At 36.7% G+C, this 21,906-nt stretch overlaps 1 protein-coding gene across 5 annotated transcripts in view; it reads left to right on the top strand.

The window, feature by feature from the left end:
- vib (phosphatidylinositol transfer protein vib) overlaps nt 1–21,906 on the top strand; it is a 148,811-nt gene that overhangs the window by 110,583 nt on the left and 16,322 nt on the right. For 4 of the 5 annotated variants that reach the window (XM_067759137.1, XM_067759136.1, XM_067759139.1 and 1 more), the window contains exons 3-7: nt 3,290–3,320; nt 11,356–11,467; nt 11,544–11,695; nt 16,921–17,001; nt 21,694–21,803. In XM_067759137.1, the coding sequence (XP_067615238.1) occupies nt 3,290–3,320; nt 11,356–11,467; nt 11,544–11,695; nt 16,921–17,001; nt 21,694–21,803 (486 nt within the window). Of the gene's footprint in view, nt 1–3,289; nt 3,321–11,355; nt 11,468–11,543; nt 11,696–16,920; nt 17,002–17,830; nt 17,909–21,693; nt 21,804–21,906 lie in introns of all 5 variants that reach the window. The other variant, XM_067759140.1, reaches the window with a different exon arrangement.

Raw genomic sequence — 21,906 nt, forward strand, 5'->3', positions numbered from 1 at the left:
TGATTAACTACGCGATCTGGCGGCCAATAGTAGAGTTTCATTTGAGCTATCAATCAGTTTGGTTATTAAGCAAGCTATTCGTTGCAAAGTTTTGGTGTTATTGTTAAGTACTTTAATAAAGGCCATTTTGCATTATTAAATATTGGAGTTATTTATTCAACAGTTTAGTGATTCGAACTTAGCAGAGGATTGCAAATAAGAGGATTTGCAGAAAATTCGTTACAATATATTTTCTACATGCCACGGTAACTAAGCCGTGCACTGTCTGGTAACCTGAACCTTGGTTTGTTACTGTTTAGAGCTTGCTCGCAACAAGCCTTTACCTGTATACAAATTATTAACATGATTCATTTGTGCTTGCGTTGCAGATTCCACAGCTAATTTTATTTATGCTTAGAATGCAGTTCCCAATGAACTGAACTGAATGTATATGTGTGTAATACACTTAGTTTGTAAGTATTAGTGTAAGTAGGTATCTCAGCTTATAGAAATTTTATATAAAAGAAATATGTTTTTATAAAGAACTCAATTCCGTCTGGTGCCGCTAAATGGGCACCACACCAAATCCAATTACTTTTTATTCCCATCATTACACTGGCCACCGCTTGAAAGGCTTTCGCTACACAACCGCTTGAATCAATTTGGTGTTTTAGTCGCCTCTTACGACAGGCACATCTGCCGCGGGTATATTCTAAGTCCCCTAAAACGCTGGGCGTTCGTAGAGCTTATAATGATGGCTGATAGAATTAATGCCTAAAAGTTAAGCATATGACGATGCTACATAACTTTGGCGAAAAGTCAAGATCAGAACATTCATTGTTCCATTTCATAGCAGCTTCTTCCAATACCACAAAAAAAGGCTGCGTTGTTGCTTTGTTTGTCGTATATACAAATTTCTGTACCAAATGTTGTTGTTGTATTAACGATAAAGACACTCCCCGAAGGTTTTGTGGAGTGTCACCAAATCGTGTAGAACAACAGCGTTAGTTCCAGCAGGAACGGGATAAAGTCGAATTGACTATGAAAGGCTTTAACTCTTGCTGCGCTAAGGTGTGGCCTTATCACACAACTCGCCTTAAATTCGGCTTTGCAGTTTTTACACAGAGGAACATCTACAAATTTACTTTTGACTGCCGCTCTAACAGTATCGGAAGACGTCTCCCTGCCAAAAAGTTGTGTTGCTTACATTGGCGATAATTTCCATACCCCTATCTCAATCCATATCCCTATCCTCGCTTAAGTTTATCGATACTATTATCAGTATTAATCTCAAATCCACCATTGGCTGCCAGCGCCGATGTGCCAAACTGCTAAAGCCCCCAGGTTATGAATTGTAAAATATTACAAACCAACAATAAAAAACCTTTCATCGTCCATGCATTGCCAAACTACTAGACAAGCTGTTTTCGTTGAAAATGTGGGTCGCCCAGTTTAAGCGTCGCGCACGTGTTTCCTTTAGTTTTTGCTATGTCGCTAGCGGCAGCCTCAACGGCGCTGAGTATAGCAGTTGATGGTGTTGCACAACAAATAAAAAAAAAAAAAACAAATTTACTTGTCCTAAATGCAATAAAATTCTTATCAACTTTCACTCTTTCTTACTTATTTACCCATTCTGTTGTCTATTTACCTCAATTTTTCGTATGCTCATCTTTATACTCCTACAGTCGTTGTCCTTGTTACCTCTGACCTTGTGTTAAACGACGTGAAAAATTCAAGGTTTTCGCTGCGCCATTCACATATGTATGTATGTATGCATGTATGTATGTATGTATGTATGTATGTATGTTTGTACTTGGTTAGCAGGCGTCTATACTAAAAAAAGTGTTAAACGTCTTTCCACTTACATTGCATTAGCGCATTTTTTGTCACTTACGACCATTTCTATACCAATTCTCTTTGCTCCACTCCAACACACAAATGAAGCACGAACTGTTTACGATAAGTCATTTGAAATTTATGATGCCGCGTCACCTTGCTGATGATGCGCTGAGTGAGCTATTTTATAACTTTTTATAGCATACATTTAGGCGGTGAAGCTTTACATTACTTTGTTGTTACATTGTTATGAACTGAGAACTGGGGAAACGCATGTTTGTGTGTATGTCTCTATATACATATGTACGCAATGTCGTGAAGAATTACAAAAATAATAAGAACAATAAAATCACATTTTGTGTCAAGTGGCTTTGAAATTTCTTAATTTCGTAGGTACTCAATTATGTGTAACGAATCCATGTGATGGTAGGTAGCGTGCTCTGCCTACCACACCGAATATCCTGGGCTCACGCCCCGGGCAAAGCAACATCAAAATTTTAGAAAAAAGTTTTTTCAATTAGAAGATAATTTTTCTAAGCGGATTCGCCACTCGGCAGTGTTTGGCAAGCGCTCCGAGTGTATTTCTGCCATGAAAAGCTTCTTAGTGAAAATTGATCTGCCTTGCAGATGGCATTCGGAGTCGGCATAAAAACGAGTAGGTCTTATCCCGCCAAATTGTAGGGAATTAAAAGAGGAGCGCGACCCAAATTGGAAGAGAAGGTCGACCTAAAATCTCTTCGGAGGTTATCGCGCCTTTATTTATTTCTTTATGTATGTAAATTACAATTGCATTAAATTTTACAACAATTTTTTACGTAAATAAGAAACTAGGGTAGGTATATCTACAGCTACTAACACGTCAAATTTCGATTACAAAATTATATATTTTTCTTTTATTTAATAATTTTGGAAAAATTGAAACATGTCATCAGGATGGACAAGGCTACAGCTGTTTCGATTTCGCCTAGTACATCTCTTCAACACCCCTTTCTCTCGCACTCCTGCAATGATTGAACTGTTGAGAAACACATATACATAGATTTATTCTGTCGACAGTCATACTTTGTATGTTAGCTTGTACCAAAGCTACACTTTGTTGTTGGCGATTCATTTTAAGAACAGTCTTGCTTTGTTCCATTTTCGATTATTTATGAAAAACTTCCATGAATTTTGTAACTGAAACTTGAACTTGAAAAACCGAGTAAATGCATTATGAATTTTAATGCAACAAACTACAAGTTATAGGTCATTCAAAATTCGCATTAATTTCTGAAAATTTTCCTACCGATGGATGTTTCAGATTTTCTTCCATATAAAAAGTAAAACTATGTGTGCATTTTATTGACGATTTTTTTAAAACTCGCCACTGCTATTTTATTTACACAAATACACAAATATCTATAGTTCAATATTTTAATTTTTGCCTTCAAAAACACTTGACTAACTATTTTTTTTTTCTTCTTTTTTATTTCAGCCGCGTTACCTTACCATTAACTGTGGAAGAGGTTAGTATACCGGAAGCTACGGTCAAAGCAATAACAACAAAGAAACAATAACACAAACAGAAAATCATTTAAACTTTACAATAAGAAGGAAAAACTAAAAAAAAACAAGTAAGGAAGGTTAAGTTCGGGTGTAACCGAACATTACATACTCAGTTGAGAGCTATGGTGACAACATAAGGGAAAATAACCATGTAGGAAAATGAACCGAGGGAAACCCTGGAATGTGTTTGTATGACATGTGTATCAAATGGAAGGTATTAAAGAGTATTTTAAAAGGGAGTGGGCCTTAGTTCTATATGTGGAGGCATTTTAGGGATATAGCCATAAAGGTGGATCAGGGTTGACTCTAGAATGCGTTTGTACGATATGGGTATCAAATGAAAGGTGTTAATGAGTATTTTAAAACGGAGTAATCCTTAGTTCCATAGGTGGACGCCGTTTCGAGATATCGCCATAAAGGTGGACCAGGGGTGACCCTAGAATTTGTTTGTACAATATGGGCATCAAACGAATGGTGTTAATGAGTATTTTAAAAGGGAGTGGGCCTTAGTTCTATAGGTGGATGCCTTTTCGAGATATCGCCATAAAGGTTGACCAGGGGTGACTCTAGAACGCGTTTGTACGATATGGGTATCAAATGAAAGGTGTTAATGAGTATTTTAAAAGGGAGTAATCGTTAGTTCCATAGGTGGGCGCCGTTTCGAGATATCGCCATAAAGGTGGACCAGGGGTGACCCTAGAATTTGTTTGTACAATATGGGCATCAAACGAAAGGTGTTAATGAGTATTTTAAAAGGGGGTGGGCCTTAGTTCTATAGGTGGACGGCGTTTCGAAATATCGCCATAAAGGTTGACCAGGGGTGACTCTAGAACGCGTTTGTACGATATGGGTATCAAATGAAAGGTGTTTATGAATATTTTAAAAGGGAGTAATCGTTAGTTCCATAGGTGGGCGCCGTTTCGAGATATCGCCATAAAGGTGGACCAGGGGTGACCCTAGAATTTGTTTGTACAATATGGGCATCAAACGAAAGGTGTTAATGAGTATTTTAAAAGGGGTGGGCCTTAGTTCTATAGGTGGACGGCGTTTCGAAATATCGCCATAAAGGTTGACCAGGGGTGACTCTAGAACGCGTTTGTACGATATGGGTATCAAATGAAAGGTGTTAATGAATATTTTAAAAGGGAGTAATCCTTAGTTCCATAGGTGGACGCCGTTGCGAGATATCGCCATAAAGGTGGACCAGGGGTGACCCTAGAATTTGTTTGTACAATATGGGTATCAAAAGAAAGGTGTTAATGAGTATTTTAAAAGGGAGTAATCCTTAGTTCCGTGGACGCATTTTCGAGATATCGTCATAAAGGTGGACAAGGGGTGACCCTAGAATTTGTTTGTACAATATGGGTATCAAAAGAAAGGTGTTAATGAGTATTTTATAAGGGAGTAATCCTTAGTTCCATAGGTGGACGCATTTTCGAGATATCGCCATAAAGGTGGACCAGGGGTGACCCTAGAATTTGTTTGTACAATATGGGTATCAAAAGAAAGGTGTTAATGAGTATTTTAAAAGGGAGTAATCCTTAGTTCCATAGGTGGACGCCGTTTCGAGATATCGCCATAAAGGTGGACCAGGGGTGACCCTAGAATTTGTTTGTACAATATGGGTATCAAAAGAAAGGTGTTAATGAGTATTTTATAAGGGAGTAATCCTTAGTTCCATAGGTGGACGCATTTTCGAGATATCGCCATAAAGGTGGACCAGGGGTGACCCTAGAATTTGTTTGTACAATATGAGTATCAAAAGAAAGGTGTTAATGAGTATTTTAAAAGGGAGTAATCCTTAGTTCCATAGGTGGACGCCGTTTCGAGATATCGCCATAAAGGTGGGCCAGGTGTGACTCTAGAATTCGTTTGTGCAATATGGGTATCAAACGAAAGGCGTTGATGAGTATTTTAAAAGGGAGTGGGCCTTAGTTCTATAGGTGGACGCCTTTTCGAGGTATCGCAATAAGTGTGGACCACGGGTGACTCTAGACTTTGTTTGTACGATATGGGTATCAAATGAAAGGTGTTAATGAGTCATTTTAAAAGAGAGTGGGCCTTCGTTCTATAGGTGTTCGCCTTTTCGAGATATCGCCATAAAGGTGGACCAGGGATTTTAGAATATGTTTGTACGATATGGGTATCAAATGAAAGGCGTTAATGAGTATTTTAAAAGGGCGTGGGCTTAGTTCTATAGGTGGACGCCTTTTCGAGATATCGCCATAAAGGTGGACCAGGGGTGACTCTAGAATGAGTTTGTACGATATGGGTATCAAATTAAAGGTATTAATGAGAGTTTTAATAGGGAGTGGTGTGACGGCGTTTTCCAGATATCGACCAAAATGTGGACCAGGGTGACCCAGAACATCATCTGTTGGATACCGCTAATTTATTTATATATGTAATACCTGCCAAGATTTTAAGGGTTTTTTATTTCGCCCTGCAGAACTTTTTCATTTTCTTCTACTTAATATGGTAGGTGCCACAACCATTTTATAAAGTTTTTTCTAAAGTTATATTTCGCGTCAATAAAACAATCCAGTTACCTTACCATGTTTCATCCCTTTTTTCGTATTTGGTATAGAATTATGGCATTTTTTCATTTTTCGTAATTTTCGATATCGAAAAAGTGGGCGTGGTCATAGTCGGATTTCGTTCATTTTTCATACCAAGATAAAGTGAGTTCAAGTAAGCACGTGAACTAAGTTCATTAAAGATATGTCGATTTTTGCTCAAGTTATCGTGTTAACGGCCATGCGGAAGGACAGACGGATGACTGTGTATAAAAACTGGGCGTGGCATCAACCGATTTCGCCCATTTTCACAGAAAACAGTTATCGTCATAAAATCTATGCCCCTACCAAATTTCAAAAGGATTGGTTAATTTTTGTTCGACTTATGGCGTTAAAAGTATCCTAGACAAATTAAATGAAAAAGGGCGGAGCCACGCCCATTTTGAAATTTTCTTTTATTTTTGTATTTTGTTGCACTATATCATTACTGGAGTTAAATGTTGACATAATTTACTTATATACTGTAAAGATATAAAATTTTTTGTTAAAATTTTACTTAAAAAAAAAATTTTTTTTAAAAAGTGGGCGTGGTCCTTCTCCGATTTTGCTAATTTTTATTAAGCGTACATATAGTAATAGGAGTAACGTTCCTGCCAAATTTCATCATGATATCTTCAACGACTGCCAAATTACAGCTTGCAAAATTTTTAAATTACCTTCTTTTAAAAGTGGGCGGTGCCACGCCCATTGTCCAAAATTTTACTAATTTTCTATTCTGCGTCATAAGTTCAACTCATCTACCAAGTTTCGTCGCTTTAGCTTTCTCTTGTAATGAATTATCGCACTTTTTCGGTTTTTCGAAATTTTCGATATCGAAAAAGTGGGCGTGGTTATAGTCCGATATCGTTCATTTTAAATAGCGATCTGAGATGAGTGCTCAGGAACCTACATACCAAATTTCATCAAGATACCTCAAAATTTACTCAAGTTATCGTGTTAACGGACGGACGGACGGACGGACATGGCTCAATCAAATTTTTTTTCGATCCTCATTATTTTGATATATGGAAGTCTATATCTATCTCGATTCCTTTATATATGTACAACCAACCGTTATCCAATCAAGTTTAAGAAAACGCGCATTCATTGTTATAATTTTCATACCCTTCCCCTATGTACATATTTCAAATTCCCACCCAGTAGTACGAGGGGTGAAAAATAAGTTTTGAGGGAATCAGTGTTTTTTTGTTTTTTGTCGGAACTCGACAACAATACGTGTCGAAAAGTATCCGGGTTAAGAGGCGACTAAAATGCCAATGTCAATTCAAAAAAAAAAAAAAAAAAAAAAAAGAAGGGTAAACCATAGGGGACTGTTTTTGTAGAACACTTGAAGAAAACAAATTCCTAGACGACACAATGTCTATTGCTCTATAGATTTCTGAATATCAAAGGGCTCAGCTGGCCTTCCTGCCCAAAGTTTTCTACGTGATAATACCAACAACTGAACACCTTCAGAGAAAATTGAGAACACAGCACTTGTGGTTCAAGGGGACCGCCATTCTCGACGCTTGTTGAAGATTTCTTCTCATGGCCTGCTTAAGAGTTTCTGTTCTCTTAATATCTTAAACGGGTCATGTTTGCCTGTTGATATTACAATTTCCAATGGTAACATTCTTTTATCTGTTTTGAAGGTCTCTTGCTTCGTAAAATCCAACACTACCCCTTCTTGAGAGAAACTTCAAATTTATCGTTGAAGGTCAGTGACGGTAAAAGGTAGTCTGATATTATATCCCAACCGGATATTTGAAGATGCCACTGTAGCATTGACTCTTGATCCAAAATTCAGACAAGTTTGTGAAGAACGTGTCTTAAATGTTCAAAGATAATATTAAGCGCGTCTGTTGAAACCGACCTAAGTGCTTTTCTTATGTGCTCAGGTCGTTTCTTTTGATTATTATTTTACACTGCAAGTATGTGATGTAAGCCATCGCTACCCGCCATTCTACGTTTAAGCTTCAATTAGGTGTGCTAAGGTAATAACCTCTCGTTGAAAACGAGAAGTTGGCGTCGTTTTGTGAGGTCGGTGAGAATCAAGAAATTATTGTTGGCGGACTTCATCTATATGGGAACCAGTATAAACAACGCTGATTAATTTCTCAAAATTAATACTTTCCGAAGTCTTGTAGCTCACAGGCTGACGAGATCTGTACGCTATAGCGAAATATATCCATAAGGAGTCTCAAATGCATCCAGTTTTCTATTGTACTAAACTAATTGAAAATTGAAAATCTTTCGATCGGTTTAAAATTAACTTTAAAACCCGTCTACAACCTATAATAAAGGTCTCATTTTCATCATAAATTGGTGCATAACCGGCTAAGAGATTTTGACCGTTTTGTAACAAGTCACGCCAGCTATCCCTGTTTCCCGATATTTGATGGCTATTGGGAGTACCACGGCAGGTCAAGTCTTCCTCCACCTGCCTCCACCGACTCTGTGAAGGTTTCCACCTTCCTCTGCTTCGAATCTGCGATGTCGATTGAAATACTTGGCCGAAGCGCCCTCGTCCATCCCGCATAACATGACCTACCTTGGGCTTTAATTCGCCGCACTATCTTCATATCTGCTTAAAGCTCGTACATATCATCACCTCCTTCGATACTCACCGTGGACACCGGGCCGCGAATGCGTTGATTCCTTCTTGGATGACAACAAGTACTTTATCTTGTCCTCATTTACTGCACGAGAGCTGGGGCACGTTCACAAAACGTACAAGTCTTGTAATACAAGTAAACTTCTTCTGAAAAATTTTTCACACTGCTAGAAGCTTGACAGGATGTTTAAATATAAAGCATAAATTGCTGTCCGAAAAAATTGTTGAGACCGGTCGTTTATATAATATATATCCCATACAACTGAAGTTTCGACACATTATTGTTCAGCTCTATTCATAAAAGGTACAAGGTCAGCCTTTTTCACTCACCACCTTTTACAGCCTCAACCTTCTCATGTCTCCACATGATGTTTTATCTCTAAATATTTTAAACTACACCCAAACTTATCGAGTACCTCTAGTGTATATACTTATGTACATATATATGCCCATTGTATTTTCCAACGAGTGTAATCTGCGTCGCATGCTTATATGTAATACTTCTATATCACTACTACTGAACTGTGCAGTCTGTCAAACATTACAGTACAGATATACAACGAGAGAAAGAGACAAAATCTCAAGGCTGTCGTTAAATTTTTTTAAAAAAGGGGCTTAAATATATGTATATTTCAACAAGCCGTCTTGCTTCTATCAATATTGTACATTAGGCTATTTCGTTCTCCAAATGAAAAAGTAAGCTTTTGTTTTCCATTAGTATTATACAATTTTTGATTGTTTTAAGAACTCCGCAGATTAGCATTACCGATTTGTGCTGAGTGCGCAGATATACGTATGTAAATGAGCCCTTAGTGACCAAAAAGCGACAAAAAAGCAAATAATGCCAACTGACAACTACGAATTTCTCATGCACAGAATTAACAGTTACAAAATATGCGTAGGCGCAACAAATGGCATAAATTGAAAACAAATCTAGTTAGCGGTCGTAAGATTTTCAGCTGGTATAAGTAAAATTTACAAAATTGATATTATTTCAGTACCAATAGCAGCCAGCCCAGTACTCATATTTTGTTTACTTCATCAAAAATTTATTTCATTAACAAACTCAAAATAAGTAAAATTTTTAAAACGCTTATATATCCTTGTTCAAGCAAATTCATTTTAAATTATTTTTTAAAACGTTTAAAGAAATGCTTGTTTGGATGTATGTATATGTATATTTTCATACATGGATATTTGAATTTTTTTCATTTCAAAAAGATGAATTCTTCGCCTTGTTTTTTTTTTTTTTACTATTTATGTAAATAATGTACTTTGTATGACTGCAGCCCATGCTTAAATAATAAAGACATCAAGCCTTGTATTGTATTTGTTGGCGTTTTCATTGTTTAATCGACTAAACTGAGATTTTATAACAATTAGTATGCAAAAGTTGGGTAAAGGGGATATTGACCCATTGATACCCCTTTAATACTTTTTTTACACACAATTACTACAATTCACTAACACTAACAAAGCCCGCGCATGTGCAGAACATACATTTGCACAGTTTCAGCAAATAATGATTGACAGAAAATTTGCACATTAGGAAGATAGGAAGGTATTGATATAGAAGTATTATATATATGGTCGCATGCAGCTTGGTGCAATTCTAATACATAAATTGCTTTTGGGCAAACCAATCGCCAACCAACGCAAGCCTGTTGTTTTATTTTTATTTCTATTCATTTAAATTTTGATCTTGTTATTTTTAACCCTTTCTTCTTTTAAATTTGTTTTTGCGTCTATTTTTACTCGGTTGTCTTTGTCAGCTCGCATTATCCGTACGTTTTTACAAACCCACTTATTGTTTAAAAAAAAAAGAAAAAAAAAAACAACACCACGTGCGCCTAGAATGCGCCATTGAGACAAATTGGCGTCAATGGCGCAGAATTGTTTACAAAGCTTCAGTATTCAAAGCCCAATGCGACTTCTGGTCTTTTCCGTGTTTATTCCGTCCTTAAGAAAATATCATCAAATCTCATTGTGATTATCAAAAGGATGGCCACGAGACACGCTGTTTCTAGTGATAGTCGCCTTGTGTAAAATGCGTGACGACCTTTAACCACCATTCAACATCATGCTTTCTAAGGCTTGATCCCCATGTAGTACTATTGAGTGTTCTCCCCTACTCCTCCTATTATTGCTCTCGGCAATGACGTCTCCCTTCCGCTGCCTCTATGTTGTTATTCCTGCTATTGTCAGTTCTAGTTCTGATTTGGTTCAGGCTTAGGTTACTGTCATGGTTTCTGTTGCGATTTTGGATTCAGTTTCGTTTTTTTCCAGGGCCCGGTGCGGTGGCCGATTGCATTTCGGTTTTGCTTTCTATTTCTGATTTGCTTCCGGCTTCACGTAAGTTTTCTATTTCGGCCCGACTCGATTCCTGTATAAATAGGCCCTGGATTTGGCTTAGTTTCTCATCGTTTCCGTCTTTGGTATCATTCCGTAACCGTGACGAAACCCCAATTCAAGAGCGGAAAATAAGAATTCTGAAAGCTCTGAAATATGCAAACTGCGATTATTAAGTTACATTAAGAAATTGTATGAAAATTTAGCGGATATGACACCCGAAGTATTAAGGGGAATTCATACTAGTAATGAGACGCGGGGGGCGAGGCACATGGATAGTAAGGAGTTAGGGAGCGATTAATAGGATGAGAAGAAAGTTGCCGGAAAATTTAGGCCAAACTACTATTAACTTTACCTTTTAAAGCGTCCTCTTATATGGGCATTCACTAAACACGCATAACACTTTCCCTCTTCTGTTGCTTATGCGAGCCATTCAAATAATTACTCTTTCTTTTGTCTTAATTTGTGTCCTTACAGTATCAAGTTGCACAACTTTATTCAGTTGCTGAGGCATCAAAGAATGAAACGGGTGGTGGTGAAGGCATTGAAGTGTTAAAAAATGAGCCATTCACTGATTATCCCCTCCTGGGTGAGTATATAATACAAAAACAACAACTTTGTTACGCAAACTTACTAAAATACACCCCTTTTGTTGCATTTAATAGGTGGTAAATATAATGCCGGTCAGTATACATATAAAATCTATCATTTGGCTTCAAAAGTTCCAGCCTTTATAAGACTGTTGGCACCAAAGGGTTCCTTAGAAATACACGAAGAAGCATGGAATGCATATCCGTATTGTCGAACAGTTATAACGGTATGTATGTGTGTTTAAAAAAGAGAGATTTAGTATATTAACACTTTGGCATCTTGAGTGGCACAAGGATTTCAGTTGGAAAATCTTGGAAACAAACTAAAGTTAGTTTGTAGGATAATTTGCACATTTACGGTCATCTGCATGGATCGATTAAGATATCGATGGTTTTAACACCTTCAAACTTCTTAATGAATTCAGAAGTTAAATATATTCGCGGAAAGAAATAACAAACCATAAGATAATTGCTTAGACCCGTCTATTTATTTAAAAAAATAAATACGAAGAAATACTCATGGAACTTGGTGGTGAGGAGGCAGGGATGGCCTGAAGGTTTAATGTGGCCATATAACTCGTTAACGAGATGGTCGGGCCAGCACCTTAATGGTGCTGTGTTACCGGAGCGTACCGGCTCTGTATACGGCAAAGGACCATCACATCGATAACACTCCCCAACGCCTTCAGGGAGTAACCTTATCGCTACAGTAACAACAACACCAACAACAACAACAACAACAACAACAACAACAACAACAACAACAAGTAGAGCTACTGGTACGTCCCTTGCAGGGAATAGTACTAGTTCAGAACTAGCGCAAATCGACCGCATTAACAGACGGTATTCTGTCCTACGAAATGGCAATTTCACGCTTCACACACCTTTGGAACGTGTTCTTAACTGGTTCAGTCGTAGATGATTCTCAAATAGTCGCAACCTTTGATTAATAATGGGAAAAAAACACCTAGCCAGGACTTAAGCGCTTTTGATAGAAGTGTAGCTATCAACTGTCCTGCACCGTATCCGCTTATCACCAGTTCAGAGGTAGTCAATAAACCTGTAGTGCAAAATAGTCGCTTTGCGTGACTGTCTCCAATTTTTCCCGCAGGGTCAGTTCTACCTGTTTTGTAGGCGAGCGGTTAATACATGGAAGCATTACCGTGCAGGAAACATAAATTCGCGATTTTCATGACTCTTTATGTCTCGGGAGTTAACCCCAATTCAGATGGAGACTTCTGCCGAGTTCTCGAACGCACAAAATATTTTTGTGGTTCTTTCGGTAATAATCTGACCGCAGGTCCACAACTTTTTTCCTCAAGAACCTTCGACATTTGGGACTGTACTGAAACTACACAAAAACAACTCGATGTCAACCCTTGTCGTTTAAGAAATATGAATGAAACAATGAAGAATGTATTGCCAAAGTATTAAGGCCGGATTTTGCAGGCCAAGCTAAAACGAAGTTCAATTAAGTTAAATCCTGTCACGTTGGCCATTTATTATAAAATCTGTCTTGTGTAGCTCCAAAAGTATAAATGCCTTTCTAAATTCAGCTGGATTTCTTTCTTATTGACTTCTTTCCAATTGACTATTCTGTTTAGCCGATTTAGAACGAATCCTTTCAACTAAAAACACCAAGTGAAGCCAAGTTCTTCTTTACTTAACTTTCTCACAGTAGGTTTGTTCTTCTTGTAGTGATATAAATACACTCCCCGAAGGGTTTGGGGATCACTGATGATGATCGTCTTTTGCCAGATTTTGGTCCGGTATCTTCCGAAAAGTAGCACTAGGTCTGTGGATTTAAGTTGCCTCTTACGACAGGCTTGCTTACTACGGAAATATCCTAAACCTTTTAACGTGGTAGGGGACTGAGCCAGTTGTCGTGTATGTTGCCAACAATGTTTCTTAGTCTATGCTCTATTTGGTTTGATAATTGAAACGCGCTTCTGGACCTTCGATGAAACTGCGTTTACATGTGCAGCAAAGATGAGGTTATATACCCATGATTTGAGGGTTGTTGACTGTCAGTAGCATGATAATGCAAACGACATGAATATAGTGATTTTAGATTAGGCCATAATAATGTGAAGAGTTTTGATACTGTGACATCTCAAGAATGCAAGGGAGTTTTAAGCGCAATACATAGCTTCACAGCTTCCTTCCAAAATCAAACTGTCACCTTAAGCTAGGCGAGTGCTGTTCCACATGCTTCGCAGGCAAGGCTCTCTGAGCGTCAAACGTCTCTACGAAAAGAGGGTGTGGGCTAGTTGAGTGCCTTAAAGTGCTAGTCATTTAGCGAACCTATCTGGAAAAGCACCATAGAGGAAGTATCTTTATCGTTACCACTTGTGGCTTTAGTTACTACCTTACCCCAACGGGTCAAAAGGTTTTGAATATACCTTCGGTTAGTGATCCTGTCCTAAGGAGCGACTAAAATCCGCAGAGCCAAAGCTTTGAGGAGTTGAAAAATCGCTAGCGCTGCATTCGGGCTAGTATAGACTCGTAAGAGGTTGCCCATTACGGCAACACCCCTTTAACATTCGTGCCGTGGTGTTGCGGGTATAACAAGAAACACTAGCTTCGTTCGATTTCATCTTTGCTCACCTAGGCGTGCCTTTTGATTTGACTATAAAAGTGAAAATGATTCAAGGTTCGATTCGAGCTCAAGGCCGGAACAATAATTTTTTCTAATGATAATTATTGTTATTTTTTAATTTTTCTAAATTTGAAAAATTTTATTTTGTTTTTGGAATAGTAAGTAGAAAAATTTTCAGACAACCTGCCATAGCCTGCCATATAGTTGGTAAAAGGAATAGAAGTAGCAAATTTGCCAGTCAAACAAACCACCGCTGTATAGCTAAATGGTTAGCGCAGCGTGCCAAAAGCGTACTGATGATGAAGGTTTAGCACCCTTCGAAATGGATCTATCTTCGCAGCTATGGCAGGTTGTCTGAAAATTTTTCTACTTACTATTCCAAAAACAAAATAAAATTTTTCAAATTTAGAAAAATTAAAAAATAACAATAATTATCATTAGAAAAAATTATTGTTCTGGCCTTGAGCTCGAATCGAACCTTGAATCATTTATCAATAGGCCGATAAAAACAAAAACAATTGTTAATAAACCATGAGCACTTGGGAATGTCAAAAAAAAAGTAATTGACAATAAACAAAAATCTAGCATTATCAGTGATTTGCACCAGATGGCGCAACACTGAATAAATATAGTTGGTAAAAGGAATAGAAGTAGCAAATTTGCCAGTCAAACAAACCACCGCTGTATAGCTAAATGGTTAGCGCAGCGTGCCAAAAGCGTACTGATGATGAAGGTTTAGCACCCTTCGAAATGGATCTATCTGCGCAGCTATGGCAGGTTGTCTGAAAATTTTTCTACTTACTATTCCAAAAACAAAATAAAATTTTTCAAATTTAGAAAAATTAAAAAATAACAATAATTATCATTAGAAAAAATTATTGTTCTGGCCTTGAGCTCCAATCGAACCTTGAATCATTTATCAATAGGCCGATAAAAACAAAAACAATTGTTAAAAGTGAAAATAATTTTGTGTGCGCCTAAAAGTATGCAGCGTCAAAGCTTAAGCAAGTGGATATCTAGTTAAAAATTGACGAACGGCTGGTGCTATTTACTATCATGAACCAATAAACAGATCCCGCATTAAAAAATGAGAGAGCAAAAAAATCATAGTTAGCTGGGAAATAAATTTTATCGGCGTGACGTCACGCTTTTGACAACGTGTTTCATTGCTGACGAAGTATTCAGACTTTATTCCAATCGGAGTATTTTGCTCCGCTCTTACCTCGTACTACATTTTTTATCTCCAAGGGGTATTTGGGTCGATTTGAAAACTAAATAGTATCACTACCTAAATGTATACACTACCTAAATATATACTATATATATATACTAATACATAGGAAAGGCTGATTGTTTATAAGTGACGATTGGATGAAATGACGTGAATTCATTGTTCATGTATTAAGACATGTTTGTTCACATTTTAATCACAGTTTTTGTACTTTTTTCGTACGGAATGATAATAGAAGGAGTAAAAATCTGTCCGAAAGCGATCTGCAAATCCTGTCAAAATTCAACATATAGCACTTCTTGAAATTTTATATAAAAATGATGTACGCTAACCCTGTTTTGCGATTACAATTGGGAGCACCAAGCGAGGTCAAATCTTCCTCCAACTGTCTCTCCTAACTCAGTTCTTCTCTTTCCTCTATATACAAACCGCCGGAGCGTATTAGTTCCTCCGCATAACATGACCTAGCTAGCGAAGCTTTCTGTTTTTATTCGTTGCACTATAGTCATATCTGCGAAAAGCTCATATAGTTCATCATTATACCTTCTTCGATACCCGCCGTCGACATGACGGATAGGATTATAAATCTTCCGGAGAACCTTTCTGTCCAATACTCTAAGAGCCATCTCATCTTCTCTCGACACCTTCCATGATTCCGAGCCATACATCAGGACTGGTATGATGGGTGACTTGTAGAGCACGAAATTTGTTCGTCGAGAAAGGACTTTACTTTTCAATTGCCTAAAGAAGCACTTGTTGGCAGAAGTTATTCTCCATTCGATTTCTAGGCCGACATTGTTTTTGCTTTTAATGCTGCTTCCCAAATAGACGAAATCCTTCACAGTCTCGAATTTATATCCGTCAACAGTGTCGTGACTACAAAGGCTACGATGACAGTACTTCGTCTTGTCCACATTTACTGCAACACCCACTTTTTTTGCTTCTTTATTTTATACCAACTCTTCGCCTCCATGTTTGAACAGCCCGGCGGGTATCCCGTCATTACTTGGCACCTTGTGATTTTTTAGCCGTGATATTGCTATTCTCACTTCACCATAGCCGGATGTCGGAGCGTATTTTTCATCACCGGCGATCGGGGTATCGGGTTTGTCTTCCCCCACACTCTGTACGTCAGTTATCATGTCACCATTATCGTTCCTACAGGAATCTGCTCCGGTCTTGAAACCGACTCCATGTGCACCTGATAAGCCAGATAACTTTTTTGATGAGAAACATTTCATGGTAAAAACACAATCGAAGGGTTTGCCAAGCCACCAAATCAATTTGATGCTAGTTGTTCGCCCGCTTTCAAAAAGGAAAAAAATATACTCCGAAAATTAAATTTTTACTCCGACGTAGTCGTTTACTCAGGTAACAGTTTTAAATACTCCGAACACTGGTAGGGAAATATGAGAGAAATGTAATAAAACGAAAAACTTCAAAAACGCTACGTCACCAAACTTTTTTTTCGATTACAAATACAACAATTCCGGAATGCGGGATCTTGGCTCATTTGTTTATGATTTACTATACCGTTAAGTGTATGCCAATATTTCTAATTATATACGAAAACTTGTATTTACGTTTACGTTTACGTTTATTAATTTCCAAACTTTCCTTAGAATCCAAAATTTATGAAAGATGGTTTTAGAGTTTCCATAGACTCATTTCACATGCCAAATGATGCGGGCGATATACAAAATGTAAGTTTGCTTTTAAACATAAACTAACTAATATGTTTTTTTTTCTCTTTTCTTGCTCTCTTTATGTCGCTCTCGTTTACTGCAACGTTAATTGTTTCAAATGAATATTTAATAAAATAATATGTTAAATGTTTAATTACGCTAACATATGGAACAACACGACGGCATTATAAAAATGTTTGATTGATTGGGTCATTTGGTGTTGGTGTTCAATTAATTTATGTCGCTATAAAACTAATCAAATCTAAAAATCATGAAATAAAATGAAAAAAATTTGCATTGCGTGAATGCTATTGGGATTTAAATTTTAAAATACGTCGTTTTTACTAACCATATATCAAAAAAATTTTGTAAAAAACAACAATAACAACATAACAACAAAAATAACTCAATTAAATGCTAAATGGATGGTGAATTCGCTCTTCGACTGCTGGGTGCTGGGACGGACAACGGATGTTCATAAAAATGCCATTGTTATTTGTTTTGTGTTGATATCAAATTTTCGATCAACAATGGTCGAAGTGCCAATCATCAAATGGGATTTAAATTAACAAAAATAAATTTAATAAATAAACAAAATTGAACCACATAAACTGGGCAAATGTTGACTGTCGACATTGTTTTGAGTTTGTATGTTTGTTAAAATTCTGAAAACTGAATGTTTGAATTTATTTGTGTCGTTAACACTACAATTTCACGAAATGCTGCAAAATGCAATTGGCAATTTATTTAAACAAATAAATAAATAAAACCAAACAACAATTGCGCTATAATGAACAATAAATAAACACGCATTTGCATATTCATATAAACGCATTTATGTTTATAGAATCCCGGCTATATGAAAGAAAATTTTGTAATTTGTATTGAATCGCTTCATGTCGGTGACATCGGTGAACAAAATAATGTGAGTGGGATTTGTATATATGTATATTGCATTAGGGTGGTTACAAGGTATATGGTGAATTTTAATTTTTGTTCTATCTTTTGGGGCACCCTCCTAAAATATACCAATAGATCAGAAAATGATTATTGTAAAGTTTCAGGTCAATCCGACAATGTTAACACATGCCTCATTGAGGTCAAAGTTAGGGAAAACAGCGATTTTGTAGAAAAAATTTTAGTATTTCGTCAGTAAAAGTGAAACCATTTATGCCAGGAACTTGATCCGTATACCATTGAATATGGTAATGTCCATAGACGTTTGCATGGAAATTCAAAATTAGGGATATCCACTATGACCTGATCTGATAAATGCTAAATACTGCTAAAAGTAACCGTTTTATAAAAATATTTTTAAGATCAAAATAAATGATTCAAGGTTCGATTCGAGCTCAAGGCCAGAACAATATTTTTTTCTAATGATAATTATTGTTATTTTTTAATTTTTCTAAATTTGAAAAATTGTATTTTGTTTATGGAATAGTAAGTAGAAAATTTTTCAGACAATTTTCCATAGCTGCGCAGATAGATCCATTTCGATGGGTGCTAAGCCTTCATCATCAGTACACTATAAACAAAAATCCAGCATTATCAGTGATTTGCACCAGATGGCGCAGCACTGAATAAATATAGTTGGTAAAAAGGAATAGAAGTAGCAAATTTGCCAGTCAAACAAACCACCGCTGTATAGCTAAATGGTTAGCGCAGCATGCCTAAAGTGTACTGATGATGAAGGCTTAGCACCCTTCGAAATGGATCTATCTGCGCAGCTATGGCAGATTATCTGAAAAAATTTCTACTTACTATTCCATAAACAAAATACAATTTTTCAAATTTAGAAAAATTAAAAAATAACAATAATTATCATTAGAAAAAAATTATTGTTCTGGCCTTGAGCACGAATCGAACCTTGAATCATTTATCAATAGGCCGATAAAAACAAAAACAATTGATCAAAATAAATAAAAATAAAATTACCTAGCGAATGGTGTACGAGTCAAGTTCCTGGCATAAATGGTTTCACTTTTACTGAAACAGAAATTTTTTTCTTAAAAATCTCTGTTTTTCCAAACTTTGACCTCAATGAGGCACGTGTTAACATTATCGGATTGGCCTGAAACTTTGTATGTATCATTTTCAAATCTAATGACATATTTTATGGTGGTGCGCCAGCAGAAAATCTAAAATTGATTTCTTGTGGCCACCCTAATATTGCATACACACACAAATACGCACTTTTGTTATGTACCTTCCATAGAAATTTACAAATTTGTTTACTATGCTTGTTTGCGCATTTATTGTTGTTTGTAGTCGCCTTTCAATAGTTAATCCTTTCATTTGAAATGCACTTTCCTTTGTTTATTTGAATTTCTTATTTGTTTTTATTGTAAATTCTGTAAGCGCGTTTTGTCTTATGAAATAAACAAACACATTTTATTATTTTGAAGTAATTAAGCACATTGGGTCGAAATGGCTGAGGGAACTATGTATGTTATAAAATAAGTTTGTCATCTTCTCAAATTCTAGACGTCATATATATATGATCCGCTTATTTCTTACAATCTATGACCATGTGACCGAGAACCCAGTATAGATGTATGTAAGTTTCTCCCTGTTCTAGTTCTTACTTTTTTTGCATTACTATGTACGAGGCTAGATTTTAAAATCCAAAGCATCTCCAGTTTACGCAGTGCTTCGCCCCATCCAATAGCTGCGACTACTCACAGTTTGACATCAATATCCTCTAACGGGAGTCCGAGGAAACTTGCAGTTTAAACAAGGATGGACAAGAAAGAAAGGGGGTTTAGAGGCGTTGTTCCACATTGCAATTAAATAGATGGTTGGTTTCATGTGGGAACACGTTACAAGCAGGACATACATTATGTGTGTCGGGGTTTATTCCGGATAGGGAAGAGTTGATACAGTAACTATATCGAAGTTGAGGTAGAGTAACGCGCGTCTCCCTGTGGAGGCTGCTTTCCTCTACTGCGAGATCAGGGTACTTGACTTTAAGAACGGGGCTCGCCGAACAATTCCTGGCATAGAGGTCCGACGCTTTTTTGTGGATATCACTGAGAACCTCTTTGTGCTTTTCTTCTACATACGGCAGAGTTCTTAGGTGCCGTATTTCCTCATAATGCTTGCCCACTTTTTCGATATCGAAAATTTCGAAAAACCGAAAAAGTGCGATAATTCATTACCAAAGACGGATAAAGCGATGAAACTTGGTAGGTGGGTTGACCTTACGACGCAGAAAAGAAAATAAGTACCGCCCACTTTTAAAAGAAGGTAATTTGAAAGTTTTGCAAGATGTAATTTGGCAGCTGAGTGTGTAATGTGCGGTCACACCCGAATTTAGTCTGCCTTACTTGTTTAGTTGATATTCTTCTCGCATTTAAGGACAGTGGTATCAATATCACCTTCTTCTAATAGTTTGCACCATTCATCGTTTTTTAGGTAATGAAGTATGATTGCTTGACAGTCCTTAAACAAATTTAAATATATTATTACAACAACCAAAGAGTATTTAAATGTTTTCAGTTTTGGTTATATTTATCGCATGTCTGTTTATGAATTTTTTATTAAATTCCGCAAATCCAATTTATTAATTGCAGTTTTTGTTTGTTTCCATATTTAAATACTTTGTCTCCTCTAAATATTTAATTGCCTCACTTAAATGAAAATTAAAATTTGTATGTTTATGAATATTTAATTAGTGTGATTGAACTCGTTTGCATGGTTGTTTTATATTTGGTCAAATTTGTTTGTTACGAGGGGGCCAATTTATAATTCGGGAATGGCAAATATTCTCTAAATAAAATATTTTTTTTTTTATTTTTCATTCGCTTAAATCAATTTTCTCTTAATTGATTTTTGAAAAAATACGACGTACCTACTTTGTCCTATTTGGTTGGAACGGTCAATCAAAACAGGAATCCAAGTGTCGAATTTCAAAACATGTTAAATATTCCTCTGGAAAGATATTTCGAGGCTGTTTAAGCAGCAACCAGGACAGCTTTCCTTGGAACTCAGGTAGGAATACGTCAAGAACGCGATTTAGGCAGGTTTCTACTAAAACTTTAACAAGAACATACCCGTGGCTGGTATGCCTGACGTAAGAGGCGACTAAAATACCCAAATGGTTCAAGGGCTTGTGTAGCGCAACTCTTTCAAGGGGCTGCCAGCGCAATTTATAGCTTCTCCAAACCGATTGTCAACCTCACCTACCCAAGACGAGTCCTGTTTTTTCAGCAGCCGATATTCTGGCGGCCGCAAGTTCCTCATGGAAGTAGGGGGTGGCGGCGGGATGGCCCAGAAGCTGCAGTGTTCATATTAAACCGTTCTCGAGATGGTCGGGTTAGTACCTTACAACCGCGCTGAATTGTTGAAGAGACAAATTTGAAGCTATCGACATTAGTGCTTTCAGTACGTGAAATATAAATAGTACCCCTCGTAATTAAATAAATTTATGCAGATAAGTATGTAGCTTGATTCTATGTAAACTATGCATGTTTGTTTGTATGTATAAATGCGCATATAATTTACTAATTATTGTTACTAAAATATTGACTTTGTTGTTTTTCCATAATTTTTAGTTTTATTGCTTGAATACACAATTGAATGCAATTCAGAAAAGAGAAATGCAAATATTTGTAATAGTTAATTCAAAAAATTAAACTCTTGGTTTTTATTAAATACCTTCTTTTTTGCTTAATAATAATTATATTTATTTTCGTTGCCTACATTTAGGTGCATGAACTGCCACCAGAGAAGCTTAAAACACGCGAAGTTGTACATATCGACATTGCGAATGATACCGTCTTGCCTGCCGATTACAAACCCACAGAGGATCCAACAAAGTAAGTTTTTGCCTCGTAATTTTATATATTATCATACACGGTAGCTAAAATTCGGACGGCAGCATCAGAGGCATGCAATTAATTATTTGAACTCTCAGCTTTG

The sequence above is a fragment of the Eurosta solidaginis genome, chromosome 1, assembly GCF_040869045.1.
Source record: "Eurosta solidaginis isolate ZX-2024a chromosome 1, ASM4086904v1, whole genome shotgun sequence".
Taxonomy (NCBI): Eukaryota; Metazoa; Arthropoda; class Insecta; order Diptera; family Tephritidae; genus Eurosta; species Eurosta solidaginis.